General features: G+C 40.5%; 1 protein-coding gene across 6 annotated transcripts in view; it reads right to left on the bottom strand.

Annotated features, from left to right (window-relative positions):
- Window positions 1-20,096, bottom strand: part of cdkl5 (cyclin dependent kinase like 5) — a 41,985-nt gene that overhangs the window by 9,740 nt on the left and 12,149 nt on the right. For 5 of the 6 annotated variants that reach the window (XM_085273005.1, XM_085272998.1, XM_085272989.1 and 2 more), the window contains exons 4-15: window positions 13,168-13,213; window positions 12,953-13,089; window positions 12,446-12,566; window positions 12,105-12,164; window positions 11,113-11,203; window positions 8,614-8,716; window positions 6,199-6,285; window positions 5,656-5,736; window positions 5,343-5,518; window positions 2,129-2,967; window positions 1,566-1,906; window positions 177-278 (exon numbers count right to left, since the gene is read on the bottom strand). In XM_085273005.1, coding sequence (XP_085129131.1) covers window positions 177-278; window positions 1,566-1,906; window positions 2,129-2,967; window positions 5,343-5,518; window positions 5,656-5,736; window positions 6,199-6,285; window positions 8,614-8,716; window positions 11,113-11,203; window positions 12,105-12,164; window positions 12,446-12,566; window positions 12,953-13,089; window positions 13,168-13,213 — 2,184 coding nt within the window. The remainder of the gene's footprint in view (window positions 1-176; window positions 279-1,565; window positions 1,907-2,128; window positions 2,968-5,342; window positions 5,519-5,655; window positions 5,737-6,198; window positions 6,286-8,613; window positions 8,717-11,112; window positions 11,204-12,104; window positions 12,165-12,445; window positions 12,567-12,952; window positions 13,090-13,167; window positions 13,214-20,096) is intronic. The other variant, XM_085273022.1, reaches the window with a different exon arrangement.

Below are 20,096 nucleotides of genomic sequence, written 5' to 3'. Positions count from 1 at the left end.
ACAACACAAACATTCAGGACATCTTAGCGCTTTTCAGTGAGGCTACATTTATACCAGCGACAACGTGCAGTGAAGCTGTTGGCTTAAGTAGGAACACAAAAAGAAAAGCAGTCAGAAGAGCTACTCTCTGTGTTTGCTGAACTGGCTGGAGACAGGGAGGAGTCGGGGGGTCGGACCTCGTTTTTAGAGCGCTGTGTAAGAAAAGCAGCAGTGTTGTCCCGCGTAGAGTCTTTGATGGGGGCACAAGGGTGGCTCATGTCTTTAGGGGACTGCTCACTCTGTTGAGAAGACGGACAGCTGCAGGTCAAAGCAGACTGGAGAAGCAGCATGAAGCAGTGGCAATGATAATGCGAGACAGTGACACTTCCTACACACACACGCACATCAAATCATGAAACACCCATACTCACAAACACACACAGACAGTCAGTGCACATAACAAAGGAACATTTCACCCTTTGTTCCGCTTCCATTGTTTAATATCTTCCGCGGATGAGCTTTCATACATTTCAGGAACTGTAATTTTGTCTCTGTGTGATTTTTCACCAACCTGCCTCATCCTCCATCATCTTTCTGTAACTTAGAACAATTCCAAGAAAACAGCCCCAGTTATTATTGCCTTCAGACGGGCTTTTAAACTGCAGACGCAGAGCTTTAGTGATCGTGTTTGGGAAACAGAAAAAGGTTTTCAAGCACTTATTGAAAAGTTAAAACATTGACGCTGCACCCACCTCCCATTATCTCACGAGAAATTCAGTTAAAATGTCTTTTACGAATGAGCAACACCTCACCTGCCTTTTCTGTTGACCTTAGTGCTTTCCAATCACCGTCAACATCCCTTTTAAAACGTTTTTGACACATCGTCTGTGAAGGTTCTCAGTCATCCAGGTAGTCAAAGGAGCTTGCAAAGAAAAGCGTCTGGACTTCTTTAAGTTGCTTGAAGACGTCTTCAAGCAATTTAAAGAAGTCCAGACGCTTTTCTTTGCAAGCTCCTTTGACTTTTTGACACATCATTTATGCGTTATTGTGCCACTATTGCTGTGGAGGTTGAAATTTTGCGTGTTTTGAGCAATTTTACTTGTGTTTATGACTTATTTCTATTGTGCATGAGTAAGCGGCAGCCTGTTTGGAAACACCAAAAACAGTTCCTCGAATGGCCACTTGGATCGGACTTCTGAACTAATTCATGTCATTGAAATGCACCATTTGACCTTGTTTGTGGTTTGCTGTTTAATTAATTGTACTAGCATGAGGACAAATGGGTTTAAAAGTGGGGCAAACAACAATTTTAGTTCTTTTTAATTTTGGAGGACTCTGGACTGGGTCGTTAAAATGTGGAGAGATCCTGGTCAGATAATTCTGGCAAAAAGAATGGCAATGTGTTTAGAAATCCTTATGAGCGATGACTGGTGTTGGTTTTTCAGATTGGTGGGGAAGTGTGTGGGGAACTACAAAAACTGCTGTCATCATTCAACATAATGCACCCTAATTTAAGCTTTTCATTGTGTGTCTGTTGCTATTTTAGACTCAATCCCGCCACGTTCGAGGCACTTTCTGCCACTAACCCTCGTCATGTCGTCCGTGCAGTCCTCCCTCGAAGAACTCACTGAGTGTCCAGCGAGGGTGGTCCTGTGCTGCAGCTGTGGGGAGAGGAGCTGCAGGCTACTGGCTCGTGTTGGTATCGCCTGCCCCGGCGGAGGCAAGCCCGCCATCGCCGTCTCCACTCCGTGTGGTCGGTGGCGTTCCCTTCTCACGTACATGGAGTGGCGCTGTGGCCGCTGCTGAGAGGAGAAAGGCGAGGTATAGCCGAGGCCGTAATGATAAGACTCGTGAGGGGAAGGCAGAGTGTGAGTGGAGGGCATCCCAGGTCCTCCTGGGTCCAAGAGCTCCGGCGCACCAGCGTCCTCTGGAGACGGGAAAAGAAGTCAAAGTTAGCAGAGCGATAAGAAGTGAACAGTTACAAGTGTTCTACTATTTAACTGTCCAAACTAATTTAAGTGATCAGGCCGATCTTTTTTATTTTCTTGTTTGTTCTTCTTGCTGGAATCCACTGCGATGATGTGTTTTGTTTTTTGTTTTTTTATAAAGCTTTTAAAGTGTAAAATGAATAGACTTGAATGAAACCTACCTGGCACTAAAGATTTATGTCTGGATTTGTGCCTGGATGAAGAGTCCAGCGTGCTGCTCTCCATGCGGGCATTGCCGCTGCTACGAGAGGCGGGGCTGTGTCCAGATCGATCACTGTGTCGAGTAGAGGGGCTGCCAGGAGGCCCAGAAGGACCTGAAGGGGTGTTGAGGTCTAAACAGCTGGCAGGGAAGAAGCGGGCACTGGGTCCCACCCCAGCTGTCGTGTTAGAGTTTGGGTCATCCGGGTGGAGTCGACCGTCGCTGAGATTCCCCACAGATTTGGCATCGCTCAGTCCGCTGTGGCTCTTGGACAGACTGAGATAAGACGCTGAGCTCTTAGAGGATGAGGACATGGATCCGTGGGCAGAGTCGGCCATACTGTGGGCGTGTCGACTGTGTTGTTTTTCTGCCCCAGACTGTAGGGTGTTAGTTTTGTTTTCCAGGAAAGTGTGCCGACTGACCTGCTGCTGCTGCTGCTGTTGCTGCTGAGAGCGAGAGGAGCTGGGTTTGCCGTGGCCATACTTTACCCCATGTCCCTGGTCCGGCAACTTCGGGGAGGGTCCCAAGTTGAAATCAAACTCTGTTTTGCTTTTGGATTCTTTGGGGCTGAGCAGGTGTGGCAGGTTGTTGTTAACCAGATCTTTGCTGGAGGAGATAGAACGATTAAGAGTCTGGGACATGTACTGGCCCTTGGGGTGCAGAGTCGGACTTAAACTGGATGGTGCCGGTTTGTTGCCGTTGAGGAAACTCTCATTCCCGAGGTGATGGAGGTCTCCGTGGCGAGGGAGGCTGGAACATTCTTTGCTATTGGAACGACGGCTTGAACTCTTAGTGTGACTCCTGTAGGAGCAGAGGGAGGGCCGTTTAGCATGGTGTTCTAATATTTACTGCTGTAAACCAAAAACACCATCTGGATATGACAGTCTATGTTTTTAAATTGAAAATAATCTCTTATACAAATATTACAACCGTTTATTAAAGTGCTTGTGGAAGCATTTCCTATATGACATTACAAAAAGTTAAAATAGCTATAGTATTTTACTTTAAAAATATATTAATTTTTTTTTTTTTTTAATAACCCCACCACCCAAAAAAAACACTGATCTGTCCGGTTTCTAAGACCTTGATTCGTGGCTTATTAGTTTGATGCAGTTTTACAAGCCTTGATGATCCATCATCGAGAGCTGTATCTTGGTCAGAGAACTAAAAGTGTAACTTTCAAGCACCAGAGAAAGCATCTTATTAAATCAATCTATATGATTTTCCTGTCAGCATGGTGTCAGAACCAAAGTAGTTTACGTAAAGTGTAACTATTCTTGCAAACTCTGATTCTGTTTTTTACCCTTTCTTTCATTAAAATGTTACGAGCTTATCAAGCCTTAGATGAGCATTTTAATCTAAAATATACAATTTGAGACCAACAGTTTGTTTAATATTTTTCAGTTCCACATCTACAAGTGAGTCAAAATAATGATAATAACTTATTTTTGATGTATCTTTTTGAGTCCCAAATGAAAAAAAGAAAAAAAAAGAAGCAGAAGAGAACAACGAGGAAAGAATCTGAGCAGACGCGTTGAAAGAAAATATTCTGTTATCTCACAAAAGCATTGTTTATATAGTTATAAAATACAGTCATGTGAAAATGAAAGCCAGTGAAGTGTTTTATATCAGGACAGGTTTTCATTTACTTATTTAATTGAACTTTTATGAACACAGGTTGAGACTCAATGTCTCATTTACGAGAGAGACGCGTTTTCGACAAACATATTAAATTACAGCAAAAAATAGCTAAAATTAGATAAATACAACCCAGATGAACTAGAGCATGTGGCCTATGACACTGTGTCATTATCTGTTTAAGAAAAACTAAATCAAAATGCAGATACAGTGTTCAAAAAGCCAAATACACTCGAACTGCTTCCATAGGAATTCGTAGGGTAAGTAGCAGCCGGGGTCTAATGACATGCACTTGATTAACTGAACATCAGAAGGTGCGAGCATTTAAGCGTATGCGTTATTTTAGAGTAACAACAGTTTCTGGCCATCAGTATTGGAAAGTTTATAGGCCATTTCCAAACTAATTGAATTTCATCACTACACAGTGGGAAAGATTACTCACAAGTGTAAAACATTTCAGATGGCTGCCAAGAGTGGACATCCCAGCAAACTCACTCTAAGGTCAGACTGTGCAGTTCTCAGAGAATTTCAAGAAAACCCAAGAGCTGCATCTTAGACTCTACAGCCCTCTGTGAGCAGGTTAAAGTTCACGACACTACAATTAGACAGACTGAATAGTTGCCTGAACAGGAAATGGTGCCAAGATCGAGGTTCCTGTCTCGAAAAATAACACGGCAGCACAGCTTTGCTTTGAAAAGTCGCATCTAAACAAAGACCTCTGAAGCAATGTCCTTTGGACAGAGAAGAACGAAGTGGAGATGTTTAGTTGTTACGCACAACGCCACATTTGACGAAAACCAAACACACTTTATGCTAACTGTCAAGCACGGTGGTGTAGTGGTGATGATTTGAGCTTGTTGAGCTTGTTTTACAGTCTTAACAACCATGAACTCCTCTGTATACTAAAGTAATCAGGAGTCAAACCTGAGGTCTGATAGCTAAAGCCCGATGCAAACCTGGTCAACCAACATGACAACGACCACAAGCACAGCAGCAAATCTTCAGCAGAATGGCTGAAAAGAGAATGCAGGAACTAAAGAGAGTTGTGCATAAATTAATACTGCATTTGCTGTCAGTGGTTCTGATCAAATTCTTATTTTTGGCCTTTATTGACAGATACAGTGAAGAAATGACAGGAAAGCAGAGGGAGAGAGAGAGAGGAGGAAAACATGCAGCAAAGTGCTACAGGTCAGACTCGAACCCAGGCTGGTCACTCTCATCCATATGGCATGTGGTTGCCTGCTCAACTCAGTGAGCTAAACTGGCTTTGCAGCTTTCAACTTGGGCTGGGATATTAAAATGAAAAAAACAAACAAAAACAAACACTAAAATGGCATTGGTTTTAAAAAAATAAAGAAACACTAAATCTTGATGTAATCAGATACAAACAGTATCTGACATTAGATGTGATGAAAAGTCCGTCACTATAACACAGCATTAGTTCCAGTGTTAACACAGAGACATCCAATCTGGGCTTTGTAAGACGACCGCATGTAGACACTCTGGCAGAAGCCTGAAATAAAGGATTGCTTTCTAACCTTGTAGGAACCGTGTTCTCTCCATGATGGTGTGTTTTTCTCTTGGAGGAGCGTGGCGGGTTGGGAGAAGCAGGCGGAGGCCTCTCTCTCTCTGCCTGCCTCAGAGGCTGGAAGGCTGGATGGTTCAAACTCTGCTCTGTTAGGTAACGCTCAGTAGGGTTGAGCAGCAACAGATTCTGATTGGAAAAAGGCATGCACGTAAAGGGAATGATGCATTTTAGTGACCCCTGTCTCAGGTTTCATATATGATATAGCAGTCTAATCAATAATTCTTATTCTTGTGTGAGAGTTGGAATGTTTCTTGGCATTTTACCTTCATCAAATCCAACATCAAACCACTCAAGATGCCTTGGTAACGTCTCTCCAAAGTCTGAGGATGAGTAACTGATGGAAACTGGCAGAAGCACAAAGACACAAACACTGGATCAAATTCATAACCAACGCAAACTTTCTGTGCATTAAAGACTACTATTGTGATTTCCAATGCACAGTTTATGTAGCTGCCAGTAAAATAAATAAATAAAAGGAGCTCTCACTTCAAATCACACAGAAATCTATCAGCGGATCACGCTGAACAAACTACAAAGCGTGCGCATGCACACAAGCACACACACAAGTCCTGATCGTCCCTCTGGGGCATTTTCTCTTGCTGCTAAACTGAACACCAACCACCTATCTCATGAGTCATAGCAATCCACTCAGTCATGGTGCTGGGAACACTGCCACAAAAGAGAGAGAGATTTGACACAAAGCTGAGATAGAAGGAAAGGAGGTAAAAAAAAAAACAGAAGAGGAGGGCGAGGAGAAAGGAGATGAAAAAGTAGAGAAGAATTCAAGCACAGTTAATATTTTGTACCCTGATTCCATGAAATCGAGGGTTGTTGTAGAAGAGTTTCATCTGTTCTGCAGGAAGTGGCCCCAAAACCTTCTGAATGGTAAAAAGCTGGAGACAAAAAAAGAGAGAAATATCATTAAAAACACCCTTTTATTTTTCTTTTAATATTTACGCAAGTTTGTAAAAGATATATGCAGATCTCAAGCATCAAAGTTCATTCTTGATTCTGTAAACAGCAGTTAATCCCACTTCAAATAATCTCACTTCAAGATGTATTTGTGGACAAGGAGTTTCCAAAGCTTCAAAAAAAAGAAAAAGAAAAAGTGCAGAGCATCTACAGCACATTTCTGTGACAGCCGGGCAAACTGATGAAAATCATGTAACACGATCGAAGGTGGCAGAACAACTAGGGAACAGATGATGAGCTCATTTTGTTCTCCATTATAGTTTTTTATTGTTACACATTTCCAACAGCGATGTTTTATTACCTAACAAATCTGACGATGTGCACATTTAAGACAAGGAGGAACGTTTTCGTTCATTGGAGGGGTGAACTTCTGCTAAACCAATCACACTCTTCGTCAACCTGATTCAGCACAATCTTCAGCAGCTGCTTTCTGCCGAGTAAAATAATGTTCACGTGAGTGGTGAAAGCGAAACATTAAAGATGTGAATTGTAAAATCAAACCGACAGGAGAAACACTCTGTAAAGCCATATATCATGGATTTATATTTTACAGTATCATACATTTAAATGACACACTGCTCAACTGCAATACAGCTGACAGGTGATTTGAATCATTTTGATCATCTTGACGCATATGATGATCTGCTGGGACACTCTGGGCCCTGATTAAACTTTGGGCCCCCGGGGCCCCGTGTTCCCAGACTATAATGGTGCTGGTGATTCTTCTTCCTGCCCCTTGCTCTCCTACCTGCCTATCTGCAAACAAGTTGTGCATCTTAGTTTCTCTTCAGTCCTGGGTAAAAACTCAATTTAACAGCAATTTTTAAAAAAGCATGTTGACACCCTGATATAAAAAAAATGCTTTTTCTTAAAAACTGTGTGTGGTAAATATTTAGTGGTATAATAATATACTCATTTGTCTAATAAGCACAGTTTCCCAGTTCAATCCTGGGAGGAGACAAATCCCTTTATGGTTGTGTCAGGTTACGGTGAATAAAGGAGCTGGATAAAATACCGTCCACTTTATAAATGATAGCTGTTTTGCTAACATAGGCAACAGCTGCAGCTGATAGCGTTCTGCTAAGCCTCACCTTTGATAATTCAACTCACCGAACTTGACCTGTTGGCCATGTTTGTGGTGTTGGTGCCTTTCGGAGCAATGGAACTATTGCATAAATTATAAAACACACTGGCTGGAACAACCTGTTCAAGAAGTCCGTGTTTCATTTTTGGTGATTGAAATTTATCATTAAGACATGGTCATCTGTTGTGTTATATGTGTCTCAATTTCACACAGTATAACACTTCATATATATATATATATATATATATATATATATATATATATATATATATATATATATATATATATATGTGTGTTTACAATTCTTTCTGGGTGTTATTGCTTAGAATTATTGTGTACAATTTATTTAGATCTTCATCAGAGGTTAGAAAAACTCAAAACCACAGTGTCATAAATGATACACCTGTTGTTGGATGGTTAAACACAGCATGCTGTCCAATCAACGAAAGTGCTTTAAATGAGAGCACCAGCCCAGGTGCACTGACCTGAAAGTGATGCACATTGTTTCCATAAATTTCCTACTAAACTTGTTGGAACGGCACATAATCCATAAAGTGTTTGAGGGCAGGCCTGAGACAGATTATTTGTGTTAATACATTTTCTTTCTTCGATATATCGATGGGTTGTGTGCGAGCTAACAGAGAGACAGTTTCTTCTGGTGCACAGATCTCAGATCTCAGAGCTCTGTTGGACAAACTTGTGATTTGGGGATGAATAAAATTTAATTTGACTTGCTATTAAATTTCCAAAATTAGCACTCATCACCATCTCTGAGATCTCCCCCCGCTCGCTCTGTTGTCTCCCAGTTGCTTTATTTCCGACAACACAATTGAAATTTCTCTTGCCCAGGTGTGAAGTCCAAAAAAGCCCCTGTAACTGTGATTTTTACACGAGGACTCTCAGTAATTCTTCTTTTGTTTTATTATATCAGACAAGAAACCAAAGTGGGCGTTCTGTCAGGTGCATAAGCGTCAAATATTATGAATGCCTGTTCCCTTTATAACAATCTGAAATAAATAGATAAAACCTGTCAGCCCACCTTAAACATCACACAGTAGGACTTTGAAATGTGAGGTTTTGATTTATTTACATCAAAAGCTATTTCTGTTTTTCAGTCAGCCTGTTTAATTAGCTATACGCTTCACCCTTGTTTCGGCTCACCAACCTGATCAATCTCGCTTTCCCCTGGAAACAAGGGCTGTCCATCACTCAGCTCCCCGAGGATACACCCCACCGACCACATGTCCACCGCCTTTCCATAAGGAGCCCTGAGACGGAGAAAAACAGACAAATATGTAATCATCAAATACAGCAAAAAGACCTCGTTAATTAGACGGTAGGGTGATAATAATGAGAGAGGAAATGAAAATGGCGAGGAAAAAGGGTAAAAACCAAGTCCCCGAATGAAGAGGAGACGATTATGAGAGGGGTGACAGCGAGGCGGGGGTGATAGAATTCACGGAGGTGGTGCAATTAAAATAAAACGATCGATGTTGTGTTTCTGATGGAGAAGCTCATAAAGAAGATGGTCATTTCTGAGGGAACAGAGCTGAGAAGTCTGGTGAGAAATGGTGAGAGATCTGGCAGCAGAGAAGCAGAGGAGAGGTGGTGTTGGAGGGAGAGAGTATTTGAGTGGGCGGCATTCAAACGCTGTCTCAATAAATGTTCCAGGGCATTTACTAAATCAGGCTACAGAACCGAGGCTAGATGACGTTCAGCTGTCTCCAAGCTAGAATGGACATTAAATGCAGCAAAAGCACCAAAACAACATCGGCAAGAGAAGTCCACGAGGAAAGTGAAATTTGATCTGTGGGTATGGTGTGTGCATGGTGGCTCATGTCATAATGCAGCAGATGAATCACTGACTGTTTTTCCAGCCATCTGAATTAAAGAAATGAAATGAAATGAAAATTTTTACAGTGAAATTACATTAAAAAAAGGTTTGTTAGCTTAATTTCGTGCTCAAAAACACACAGAGATGCAGTTAGAGCTCACTAAGTGGGTGACAGTTATCATACAGGCAATAATCAGTCAACTTTTGTGTTCTGTCAACTTTTATTCAGCATAATGCAGTAATGTTTATTATATTTGCCCAGATGTAATAAAACCCAAATAAACACAATCCAGTTAGACTTACTGGGGATTTGGGAGTGTTTGTGTCATGTAAAAGTCCAGATATAGAGCATGTCGAATCATATTTAACTAGCTTTTACAGCTGAGGTCTCTTAGACTGAACGGAATGAATACATCGCTTTCAGTAGTGAACTAATTAAAAATGAAATTGGTTTGTCAATTTTCATTAAATTATAAAAGAATATAGGACGAATTAAAAAGATGAAATCGTGTTCAGTACGGTTTTTGAGCTGTTTGAGAGAAAGCCCGCTTTTTACAAGGAAACAAAAACAGCCTATTTGCAGACACAGTGAAAGCACAGACTTCATTTCTGAACATCCATTAATAGTTTTCTTTTAAGAGTAATTTTACAAGATTTTCATATTTATTGATTTGCCTGCTGCTTGGACAATAGATTCACTCTAAAAGGAAAAAAATCTATAGTTCCAGTGTCTTTTACACATACTCATCAGCCACTTTGTTAGGAAAAAAAATTATTCAACTGCTTGTTAATGTAAATATCTAATCAGCCAATCGCATGGCAGAAACTCAATGCAATTATGCACGTCGACATGGTCAAGGCGAGCTGCAGAATTTCAAACTGAGCATCAGAATGGGGGAAAAATGTTTAAGGAACTGTTGATCTTCTGGGATTTTGCCACACAACCATCTCTGGGGTTTACAGAGTGGTCCAAAAATGCTGAGCAGCAGCTCTCTCACCAAAAACCCCTTGTTTATACCAGAGGAGAACGGCAAGGCTGCTTAGAGCTGATAGTAACTTAAATAACCACAAACAAGGTATGCAGAGGAACACCTCACAATATGCTGAATCTTGAAGAAGAAGACCACACTGGTTGTCATTCTTCTAAGAACAAGAAAATTAGGCTACAGTTCACATGAACTCACTAGAACAGAAGATTGATTTGTGACATTCAGATTGTAGTATTTTGGCATAAACATCATGAAAGCATGGATCCTTCCTACCTGTCAATGGTGTCGGGGATATTTTCTTGGTACATTTTATTTATACTGATGAATGCATGCTGGTACATATGCAATAAAATAAGTCTCACATTAGCCCAGACACTTTAAGTCTATTTTTACTGGCCTCCTGTTTAAACAGATTAAAATCGTGTTCATTTCTTCTTCTTCGTGTTATTCCAGAAAATGCAGCTGGACATTTTTGGGATCTTTGGAAAGTTTGGCCTCAGTTTGTAATGAGATGAGATCTCTATTTAAAGCTGCTTTGATATAATAAGATTTCTGCTATAACTTGCATTTATTCGTGTCAGGCTGTAGGCACGAGCGGATACATTAAACATATAATGCAAAAATGAATGAGTATTAGCTGAGAAAATGAGACCAGTACTGTGTTATTTTGTTTAAGGTACGGTGGTATCACAAGAGAAAAGCTGATACCCTCTGTGGAAAAACACAGAAACATATCTTGTGCTGTGTGCTCTTTCCTTCACTTCATGTTTCTCACTTCAGCTCCTGCATATATACATGTATGCACAGACATGCACACGCAGATGCACACACAGGAACTCACCCCAGCAGCAGCTCAGGTGAGCGGTACCACCTTGTGGCGACATACTCAGTGTAGTTGGCATCTGTTCCTTCAGACAGGTTACGAGCAAAACCTGAGCCAGAGTAACAGATATTCAATAAATCACGTACACCTGATTCTGTATGTTACACAGCCATCACGTTGAAGTGTGATAATATACAATTTAGACTCTTTCAAAGATCAATTAAAAACAAAAAAAGGACTCTCAGTGTTCAAGTAATTTGGACAGCTTAGTAACAACACGGTCTTCCCATGTGATCAAACTAATTAGTTATGTCACTGCAGGCAGTTGGAGACTGTGCTTTGGAAAAGTGTCGTACAGAGAGTCCATTTTAATCATAAAAAAGTCACAATAAACAGAACGCCAGCTCCAACAGTGAATAACAAACAAATCTCACCCCAGCTGACTAAATAGCATTGCATTAGCCAATTATGCAACGCTAACTAACCATGTGACCCTGCTGATACTGACGCTAATGTAAAACACACACCTGGAAAACAGTAAAATGGCAAAGACGTGTCATATCAATGCACTTTATTAGTGTTTTACAGAGAAAATAGGTGCTTCACTAATTGGACTTCTTTGGCGGATTAATTGTGTTAAAACCCAGCAGGCTGCACTTTGAAATGCTGCTTGGCTGCTTCCCAAATGGCAGAATTGATCCTTCTGATATACAACTTACAAGGTGACAAATTAAAGGTGGGATTTTTCACACCAAACTAAGCCCAAAAAACCAAAATGGGCACAATGCAATCACAGACATAACTGCAAAAACTCAAATAATCACAATCAATCGGCAGCTGAAAGCGATTTACTGTGTTAAAGAGTTTGCTTGATTTTAAAAGCAGTTATCATCACTCGAGCAGCGAAATGTGCATGGTCTGGGAGTTTTTACTGCCTTGCACACAGACTCTAAATCCTTACAGCACCGTGACACATGGCTGGCTGCTGTAAAAAACCGAAGAAGACTCACCAAAGTCACAAAGTTTGAGAACATCCTCAGAGCTGATAAGGAGGTTCTCTGGTTTAATATCTGGAAGAAAAACGAGGCATTAACAATATGCTTCAAATGCTGTCCTACTACATGAATACGTAACATGAATACAAGACAACAATATACATTTTTTACAGCTTCAGTTTCCCTCCTATGACAGTACTTTGTCTTAGCAAACTATTCTTGATGTGTGGAAAGGCTCAACCAACATGCTCATGTACACCACATAATTTGAACTGAATTCCTCCTTTTTGAATCCTTATTGAATCACAAAAGTGTGATTTCCAGATGTGACATTAGACCGGGTGACACTTCCTCACCTCTGTGCACAATCTCATTCTTGTGACACCAGTTGATGGCTTTGATGAGCTGGTAAATATAGCTGCGGACTTTGTCAGGTGGAGCACCGTTGGGCATTTCCTCTAGTAGCTCCAGCATATTCTGCAAGGTGCAAGAAATTCCCTGTTAGAAAGTGTGCTCTAAAAATATTAATGGTGTTAACCTTTAATTTCTTTTTTGTTTCTTTTTTTTATTTTAGCCCTGACAGGGGGTGAGAGGGGACACCATGCTAAATCACTAGAGTACAGCATGAAAATAAAACCTGTCATAAAATAAACACTTGGCCGGGTACCCTGGCAACACAGTGGGGAATACCATTACTCACCAACAGCATAGTTCATATGTTGCCATGGCGACACTTTTTAATGCTTAAGTGAGCAGTCTCAAAATCCTGAAACTTAGAAGTAGGCTAGGAATCTAGATACGGCAGAGCAGAGAGGAGGAACGTGTGCGAAGTCAAATGATAACGACGCAGTCGCTGAACTGACCCTCTCAACATATTCGAAGACGAGGTAGAGCTTCCCCCGCCTCCGAAAAGCCTCCTTCAACTCGACGATGTTGTCCTGCTTCAGTGTCCGAAGCATCTTCAGCTCCCGAAGAGTGGTCTCTTTGACCTCCTCATTTTCTGTTCGGAAATTAAAGCAGCAGAAATTAGACAGCAGCTCCTCTCTTCTCTCCTAACTTCCTGGCTCACTCCACTCACCTTCACTGTCTTTGAACTTCTTAATCGCCACCAGCTCATTGGTTTCCTGTGAAGACATGAGGATAAAAGTCAAATCAAGCCACTTACCAAGACAAAGACAAACACCTCAACAACCAGACCTATACGACACAAGACCATTAAGATCAAAGAAGAAGTAAGAAATAGAAAGTATCTGCAGAACAACAACGACAAAAAAGGGTAAAAAGAAAGAGAGAGGACATTTAAATTCCACTCCTGCCCACTCCTAACATTAAGAAGGAAAAGTTGCCGTGGCAGTGCCAAAACAAGAGCGATGCTGGTGCTCTCATTTCAGTTATTTTACTCAGGGCTATCTCTCTCACACACACATGCACACAAGTCCGCACATACACACGGACAGACAAAACAGCACTTCTTTGGCATAGCTAAAACGCTCTTAGGCCTCCTTCAGCTTCTTGCAGGTTGCTTGATTGACCTTGCTGAATTTTTACAACACAAGCGCAGATTTTTGCTGCTGCTAGACTGCCATGGCCCAGCAGAAGCACACTTTAAAAAGCCTCTTAGCAACTACTGCAAAAGGATGGACCCTCAGTCTATACCATAGGAACTTGACTCTGTACTGTATGGACTGGAGCATGCTATTGGATGGAAAATGCATGATTTTTCAGAGGTAAACGCAGTGATTTACATGTGTGCCAGCTTGTTTGATGCTAGGTGATTACATTTCCCCTACATACAATAATATTGCAGTCATATAATGCAACAGCCTGACTTTTTTCACTGAAAATCAAACACCAGGCCTACTTTGTTGAAAGAAAGTAGCAATTTTAGGACTAAGTGGAATCTCCATGACTCTAGCACAGTCCTTCTCGCTGCATGCATTAATTGTTTTATTTAGCGTCTGTGTTGAAGCTAAAGCTACTAGTGATACAGTGTCTCTCAACATGTGTTACCTCATATAAGATGATACAAAGCAAATGTTGTGCATGTCACAACATAAAGCAAAAAGTCTTGTTGCAGTCAACATGACATTGTTTGTCTATTTGGTGTTGATGCTATACCCAGTGGCTCTACGAGAATTACAACATACTGGGCAGTGTCCTTGGCCGCTCTTGTGTCCCGCTATTGTTCTTTTGTTTTCTGTGGAATAGGCAACAGAATCGGCCTCAGTGTGGGGAAAAGCCAGCGTGATGATGAGCTACGCGTCATTTGTAGTGCTTTTGCTCACACAAACAAATCGTTTGACTGCCTGTGCGTTTTTTCAGTACAAAGTTGTCTGTTTAGAGATTTTTACATGAGAGGCAAATGAAATGAAACAACAAGGATTTACAGCTCTGACAGCACTTAATCCTCAGAGTAAAGTTAGAGATTTTAGCCAAGGGGGGAAAAATCTGAAGAGCAAACTGGGAGCTTTACAGTGTTTACTAGACAGACAAAAACACACACACCAGCAGCCATGCACCATATGGGACATTTCGAGCTCTGTGGTAGCAATATCTAAAGCGCTGATGATACTTGTGCTCATGTGTGGGCTCTTTGACCTGCACTGATTTACCTTTGAAACCACAGATATGTCAGCACACTCCAAAATAGCCTCACCTTTGCTAATTTGCTGCTGCTGATTTAAACAAGTCACACAAAGTACATAAAAAAGCAAAGCTTAAATGCCCCCCTGACCCAAGAGGTACAACCTATGGATCAGCAGAAGGTCATGCTGACCAAGAAGCAGCCGATAGCTCAGTGCTTTAACGTCAAAAGAAGGAAGCAGTTAGTGAGCTGAGGATCCCGAGGAGACAACTCAAAAGGAACAATACCGAGCAGTAGTCGAGACTAGCCAGACTCAAGACAGTTGTACAACATCTGGGGCTCATTAACAAAATCCTATCTGACGATGTTAACACCGCCATAGTTACTATCTCCACTGCCAGCAGCCCATGGATAAGTACAAAATTTCCGTAACTGAGGCTCTCAAAACTGCCAAACAGAGTCTCACACCTCTGGCTACTAGTCTGAAGAGATAAAGCAGAGAAGCAGAGTTCAAAAGAACAAACGGCCTGCTCTCCAAAGACCCTTTCACCGATAGAGTCAGAGACTCTAAGACCAGGCAGACCAACCTGAGCACTGCCTGGACTGACTGCAAGAAAGCCTGTGCCTTACATGGACTACGGGAGTGTTTGGTGCTATAAAAGATTAATGGTGTACTAATAGCCTTCATCAGGTACTGAATGAATCTCTGGAAGACAACAACTCCATGCTAACTGCACAAGTCACCATCAAAGTTCAGATTACATCAAGGTGATACACTGTTCCTGCTGCTGTGCTGTATAGGCCTCAACACCCTCAGCCAGCTCATCACAGCAAGTGGTTATAGAAACACATTCAGGAGTTGAATGACCATCTGCCACCTCCTGTACATGGATGGCATCAAGCTGTATGCCAGGAGCAAGTGAGACATTGACTCACTGATATATCTCATCAGGATCTACAGCAAGGACATCAGGATGTCATTTGGACTGAATAAGTGTTGCTGTAAGGATGGCAAAGAGAGGGAAGATGATCCAGACTGTCTAAATTTTGATTCACCTTCAAAATCAGACTCTAAGCAAAGTGTGTCCTTCATAATAAAAGCTTGCAAACAACAAATATTGCAGCCAATTGCTGGGGCTCATAAATGATGCTGGCTCTTCTGTATATAATGAGCTATTCAATTCTTTTTTTTCTTTTATATAGCACCAAATCACAACAACAGTTGGCTCAAGGTACTTCATTTTGTGATGTAAACTCGCTACAGTAATGCATGAATATAATGGACTATTGTGTGGATGCCATAGTGGTTTAAGCAGGATATGTTTAAAAAATTTGGCCTTTCAAAATAAGACCTACTCAATAACCAAATTCAAGAAATTCAAGTAAAACCTGCGTGAGAATCTATAACCAGTAAATGAATGGGACTGTAATGTGACAAACCACTTAAACAAGTAATCAATTATCAAAGAGTCACTGATGAATTTTCTGCTGGTCGCCTACCAGTAATTAATTAACAAGTCCTCTCAGCCCTCCAGCACTGCACTGAGATCCTGTATAGGCACCAGGAAACACTGGCTGTGTAGGTTGTGCTATTGTCACTCCAAAAACACAAATTCAAGATAACACAAGCTTCTATGCACACACCCACATACGCTAATAAAAACACTTGCATAAAGTGACGGAACATTGCACAAACGCTGGCGCACGTTCACTAGACTAATTATATGTGCCATCAAATGCATACTGTGAGGTGAAGCATATATAATTTACAAATGAACATACATTTAAAATGCATTTAATTCCTTCCTTGTACAGTTCCTGTGTCACCGGGTAAGGTTTTAGCCCAGCACATACAGCCTGCAGGCATGATTCTCTTAACTACACGCAGGTCTGCTGAAGACTCCTAACAGGGTGACCCATTTACCATCAGCGTAGTCTCCCTGTTCGATACATCCCTCTGCATCTCCTCTCCATCGTGCACGCACACACATTCACACATTGCTTCTCTGTCTCTCTCCCTCAGCTACCCTTTTCTCTTTTGCCCTGCTTCCAGCTGAGAAAAGTAAAAATAACTGCTCTCTTGCAGCAAAGCTAAAAAGCTTTTATTGCAATGGTCTGAATCTTTGGCTCCAAGTGTGTGTGAAAATGAATCCCTACACTGTCATATAAATGAGAAACATGTCACATGTCACTTCTTAGTAACCCAGAGGAAGGGAAGCAATACCCAGTTTAACATACCCACACTTTGACAGCTGGTATTTAATTTCTTATGAAATGGAGATTTGCTGAAAACAACAAATCTGTGGTCCAGAGAAAGAAAAAAAAAGTCTGTGACAGAAAAATACTGAATTTTAAAGATATGCTATGTTATTAGCTGTTTCATTTGTGCTATGCAAGCATGGAAATATTAACTGTTCTTGTGCCAGAGTGGACTTTGTGACACACACACACACACACACACACACACACACACACACACACACACACACACACACACACACACACACACACACACACACACACACACACACACACCACAGTGTAAAGAAAGGTCATCTTTTAAAATCATGGCTATAATAAATTAATATAAAGACTGAACATTGTCATAGCCTATGTAGGCAGGCATACTGTGAGGTGAGCTCTGTTACTGAACAAGCCTGCCAATGAGACTCGACAGCAGAACGAGTACGCTGATGGTAAAGCTAAAATATTAGCTAAGTTAGGTGGTATTTTCACCTCTGTGCATTAAGTTAGGGTCACCTTTACTGTTAAGCTCATATCTTGTTTTCTACCACCCAAAAAATGCATATCGAACGCTTGGAATTTAAAAGTCACTATTATCACTCACTAGTCCCTCAGATATTTTATGCACATCATATTTAATTAAAAGTTAATGACTCAGAATGGTTTTTATGGAGTAATCAATACAGTACAATAAACCTTGGAGAGTAATGGTTATGCTCTAGTGGTATTTTGCTCTCCTGCTCTGTCTCTCACTTTGTGTCTGACTAAAGTGCATACAATAATACAAACAGTACCAATAACCACTGGAAAGTAATTTACTGGTAAATGGTAAATGGACTGGTTCTTACTGTATGCAGTGCTTTTCTACTCTACTGAAGCACTCAAAGCACATTTATACAACTCGCCTCATTCACCCAACCGCTTTTTTCTATACGTAAGTGCTTTCTTTCTAACATTCACACTCTGATGGATGCATCAGAGCAACTTGGGGTTAGTATCTTGCTCAAAAATATTTGGCATGCGGACTGAAGCAGTCACCTTCTGATTAGTAGATTACCTGCCTTACCTCTTTAGCTACAGCCACCAAAAAGATTTATTTTAATTTGACTGGGATTTACTATGCTTTGGCATTTCTCTGTGTCTCTTAGACATATTAGGATTCTGCCATAACGGGTAGACAAACATTTCTCTCACAAATGCAGGGTTTATCTTTAGAGCACAAAGACAGTACAAAGAGCCAAAAAACTTAAGCCTTCCTCCACAACAGGCCAATATGCTTAAGAGATGAGGCGCTGTCCAAATTTACATTCAGCTGCATCCTGCATGTTAATACATCTGGTTCCCAGATTTTTCTTCTAGCTTCTCTTTTATCTGTCCCTCTTTGAATTTCAACTTCCTGCCTAACCACTGTGTTCTACTTACAGTGTCATTTTGTTCATGTTCTCAGAATGCAAGTATATGCATATTCAGAATGTCACTCAATATGTATAATTTATGGCTTTTTTGAAAGTTTTATGAAGCACAGCAAAGTAAGGACGTCATAATGATAGGATATATTGGATGAAACATGCTCAGACTGTATGGTATGTAGGAAAATAGACTACAGGGAAAACACCAACCAATCCTGAGTACTCAATGCTAAGTCTGCCTTTAAACATTCAGTTATCAAAAACATTCAATTATCTGTCTGTTAAAAACAACCGAAACATTGAGGACAATTAAAACAAAAATAAAAATCACAAAATAGCCACAAACCTATTCTGTGTGCACTGACAATATCAAAAAAGTACAAATTATAGACACATAGAATCCAAACACATAAGGAGGTCAAGTAACTTTAAACTGTCACTAAACAGATGGCAATTTCAATGTTTCTGCACATCTAAGCGTAAAGTGTCTTTAAAAACAATGTGCAATTTAGCTTCTTTAATCTTTAAATTTGCTTTAGTGTTTATATTGAAGAAAGCCCCGAAAATTTATTTCAACAGGCACAGTGTGGAGCAATCTGTTTCACATGTAAACCACATCAGTGCTTATCAAAAAGGGCCCCCTTTGTTAGTTTCAGTGTAATTAAGCTCTTCGTTAAGGTCTATTTATTAATGAATGTCTGAATACAGGGGCTCATATTTGCTGTAATCCGCCATTAACCCCATTCCTCTCTGACCAAGCCAGGATACCAATGTGTGTGTGTGTGTGTGTGTGTGTGTGTGTTCAATTGTAACATGCTGATTCATCCACAGATGTTTTTATATTCCAAGATTGCTTCCAAGTTTATTGACTAATGTGCTTGAATAGCTGCATTGTTTGTAGCTGACAGCATTATTCCTGCTTTCTAAAACATCAGTGCTCCACTCAGCATACCGGCAGTCAACTTGCCTAAGACTGATTCAAAAGCCTGGAAAAGCCCTAAATAAGCCTGATCAATGAACACATAAAATACAAAAATCTGAAAAGACGAATGGAAAATACTTGACTATCAATCCAAACCACTGTGTCTGTATCGTACTTTCACATGGGCTGTCTGGTTTATTGTACTGCACCATGTAAAAAGAGGTGAGATTTATTGGAGAAGACTATATTGTGAATTTAAAGGTTTAATAAATAAAAATCGTAAATAAACAATCACACTAACTAAAACTAATTAAAACCACTGACTGAAAATCATGTTTTCTGAACATCAAGCTCATCACTTTAGACAAAGTTGGGTTAGACATTAGGTGCCATTTTTATAAATGAATAACTAGTGGTTGTGAACGAAGTACTACGTAACACAATTGTCATTCATAAGAAATTACCGTAATCATTTGAATTAACAGTAACAAAATTTGCTTTTACACTAAGTACTGCTTTATTTAAGAGGCAAATATTGAACTTTTTTCGTTAACTACAGCTGCAGTCATACATTCACAGTCACCACATTCACCAAAAAAAGGAAAAAAAAGAAATTGAGTGCAGTTTGAATTTCTTTTGCATTTCCTCCACAAAGGGTTATAAGTATACATACAGGCTCACACATATATATGGATACACTCACATTAATATTTGGTTAAATATCCTTTAGCAAGTTGTAAGTCAAGCAGACGCTTTGGTAGCCATAAACTACCTTCAATAACGCTGCATATTTAGGCTGGATATTTGACCACTCTTCTTGGCACAGTTAGTTGGTTATATTCTAAAAA

Source organism: Mchenga conophoros, linkage group LG1, assembly GCF_057382185.1.
Source record: "Mchenga conophoros isolate Kocher_MC1m ecotype Shallow Benthic linkage group LG1, M_conophoros_male_GT1.1, whole genome shotgun sequence".
Taxonomy (NCBI): Eukaryota; Metazoa; Chordata; class Actinopteri; order Cichliformes; family Cichlidae; genus Mchenga; species Mchenga conophoros.
The sequence above is the reverse complement of the archived record's forward strand: the minus strand, read 5'-3'. Positions and strand labels throughout refer to the sequence as shown.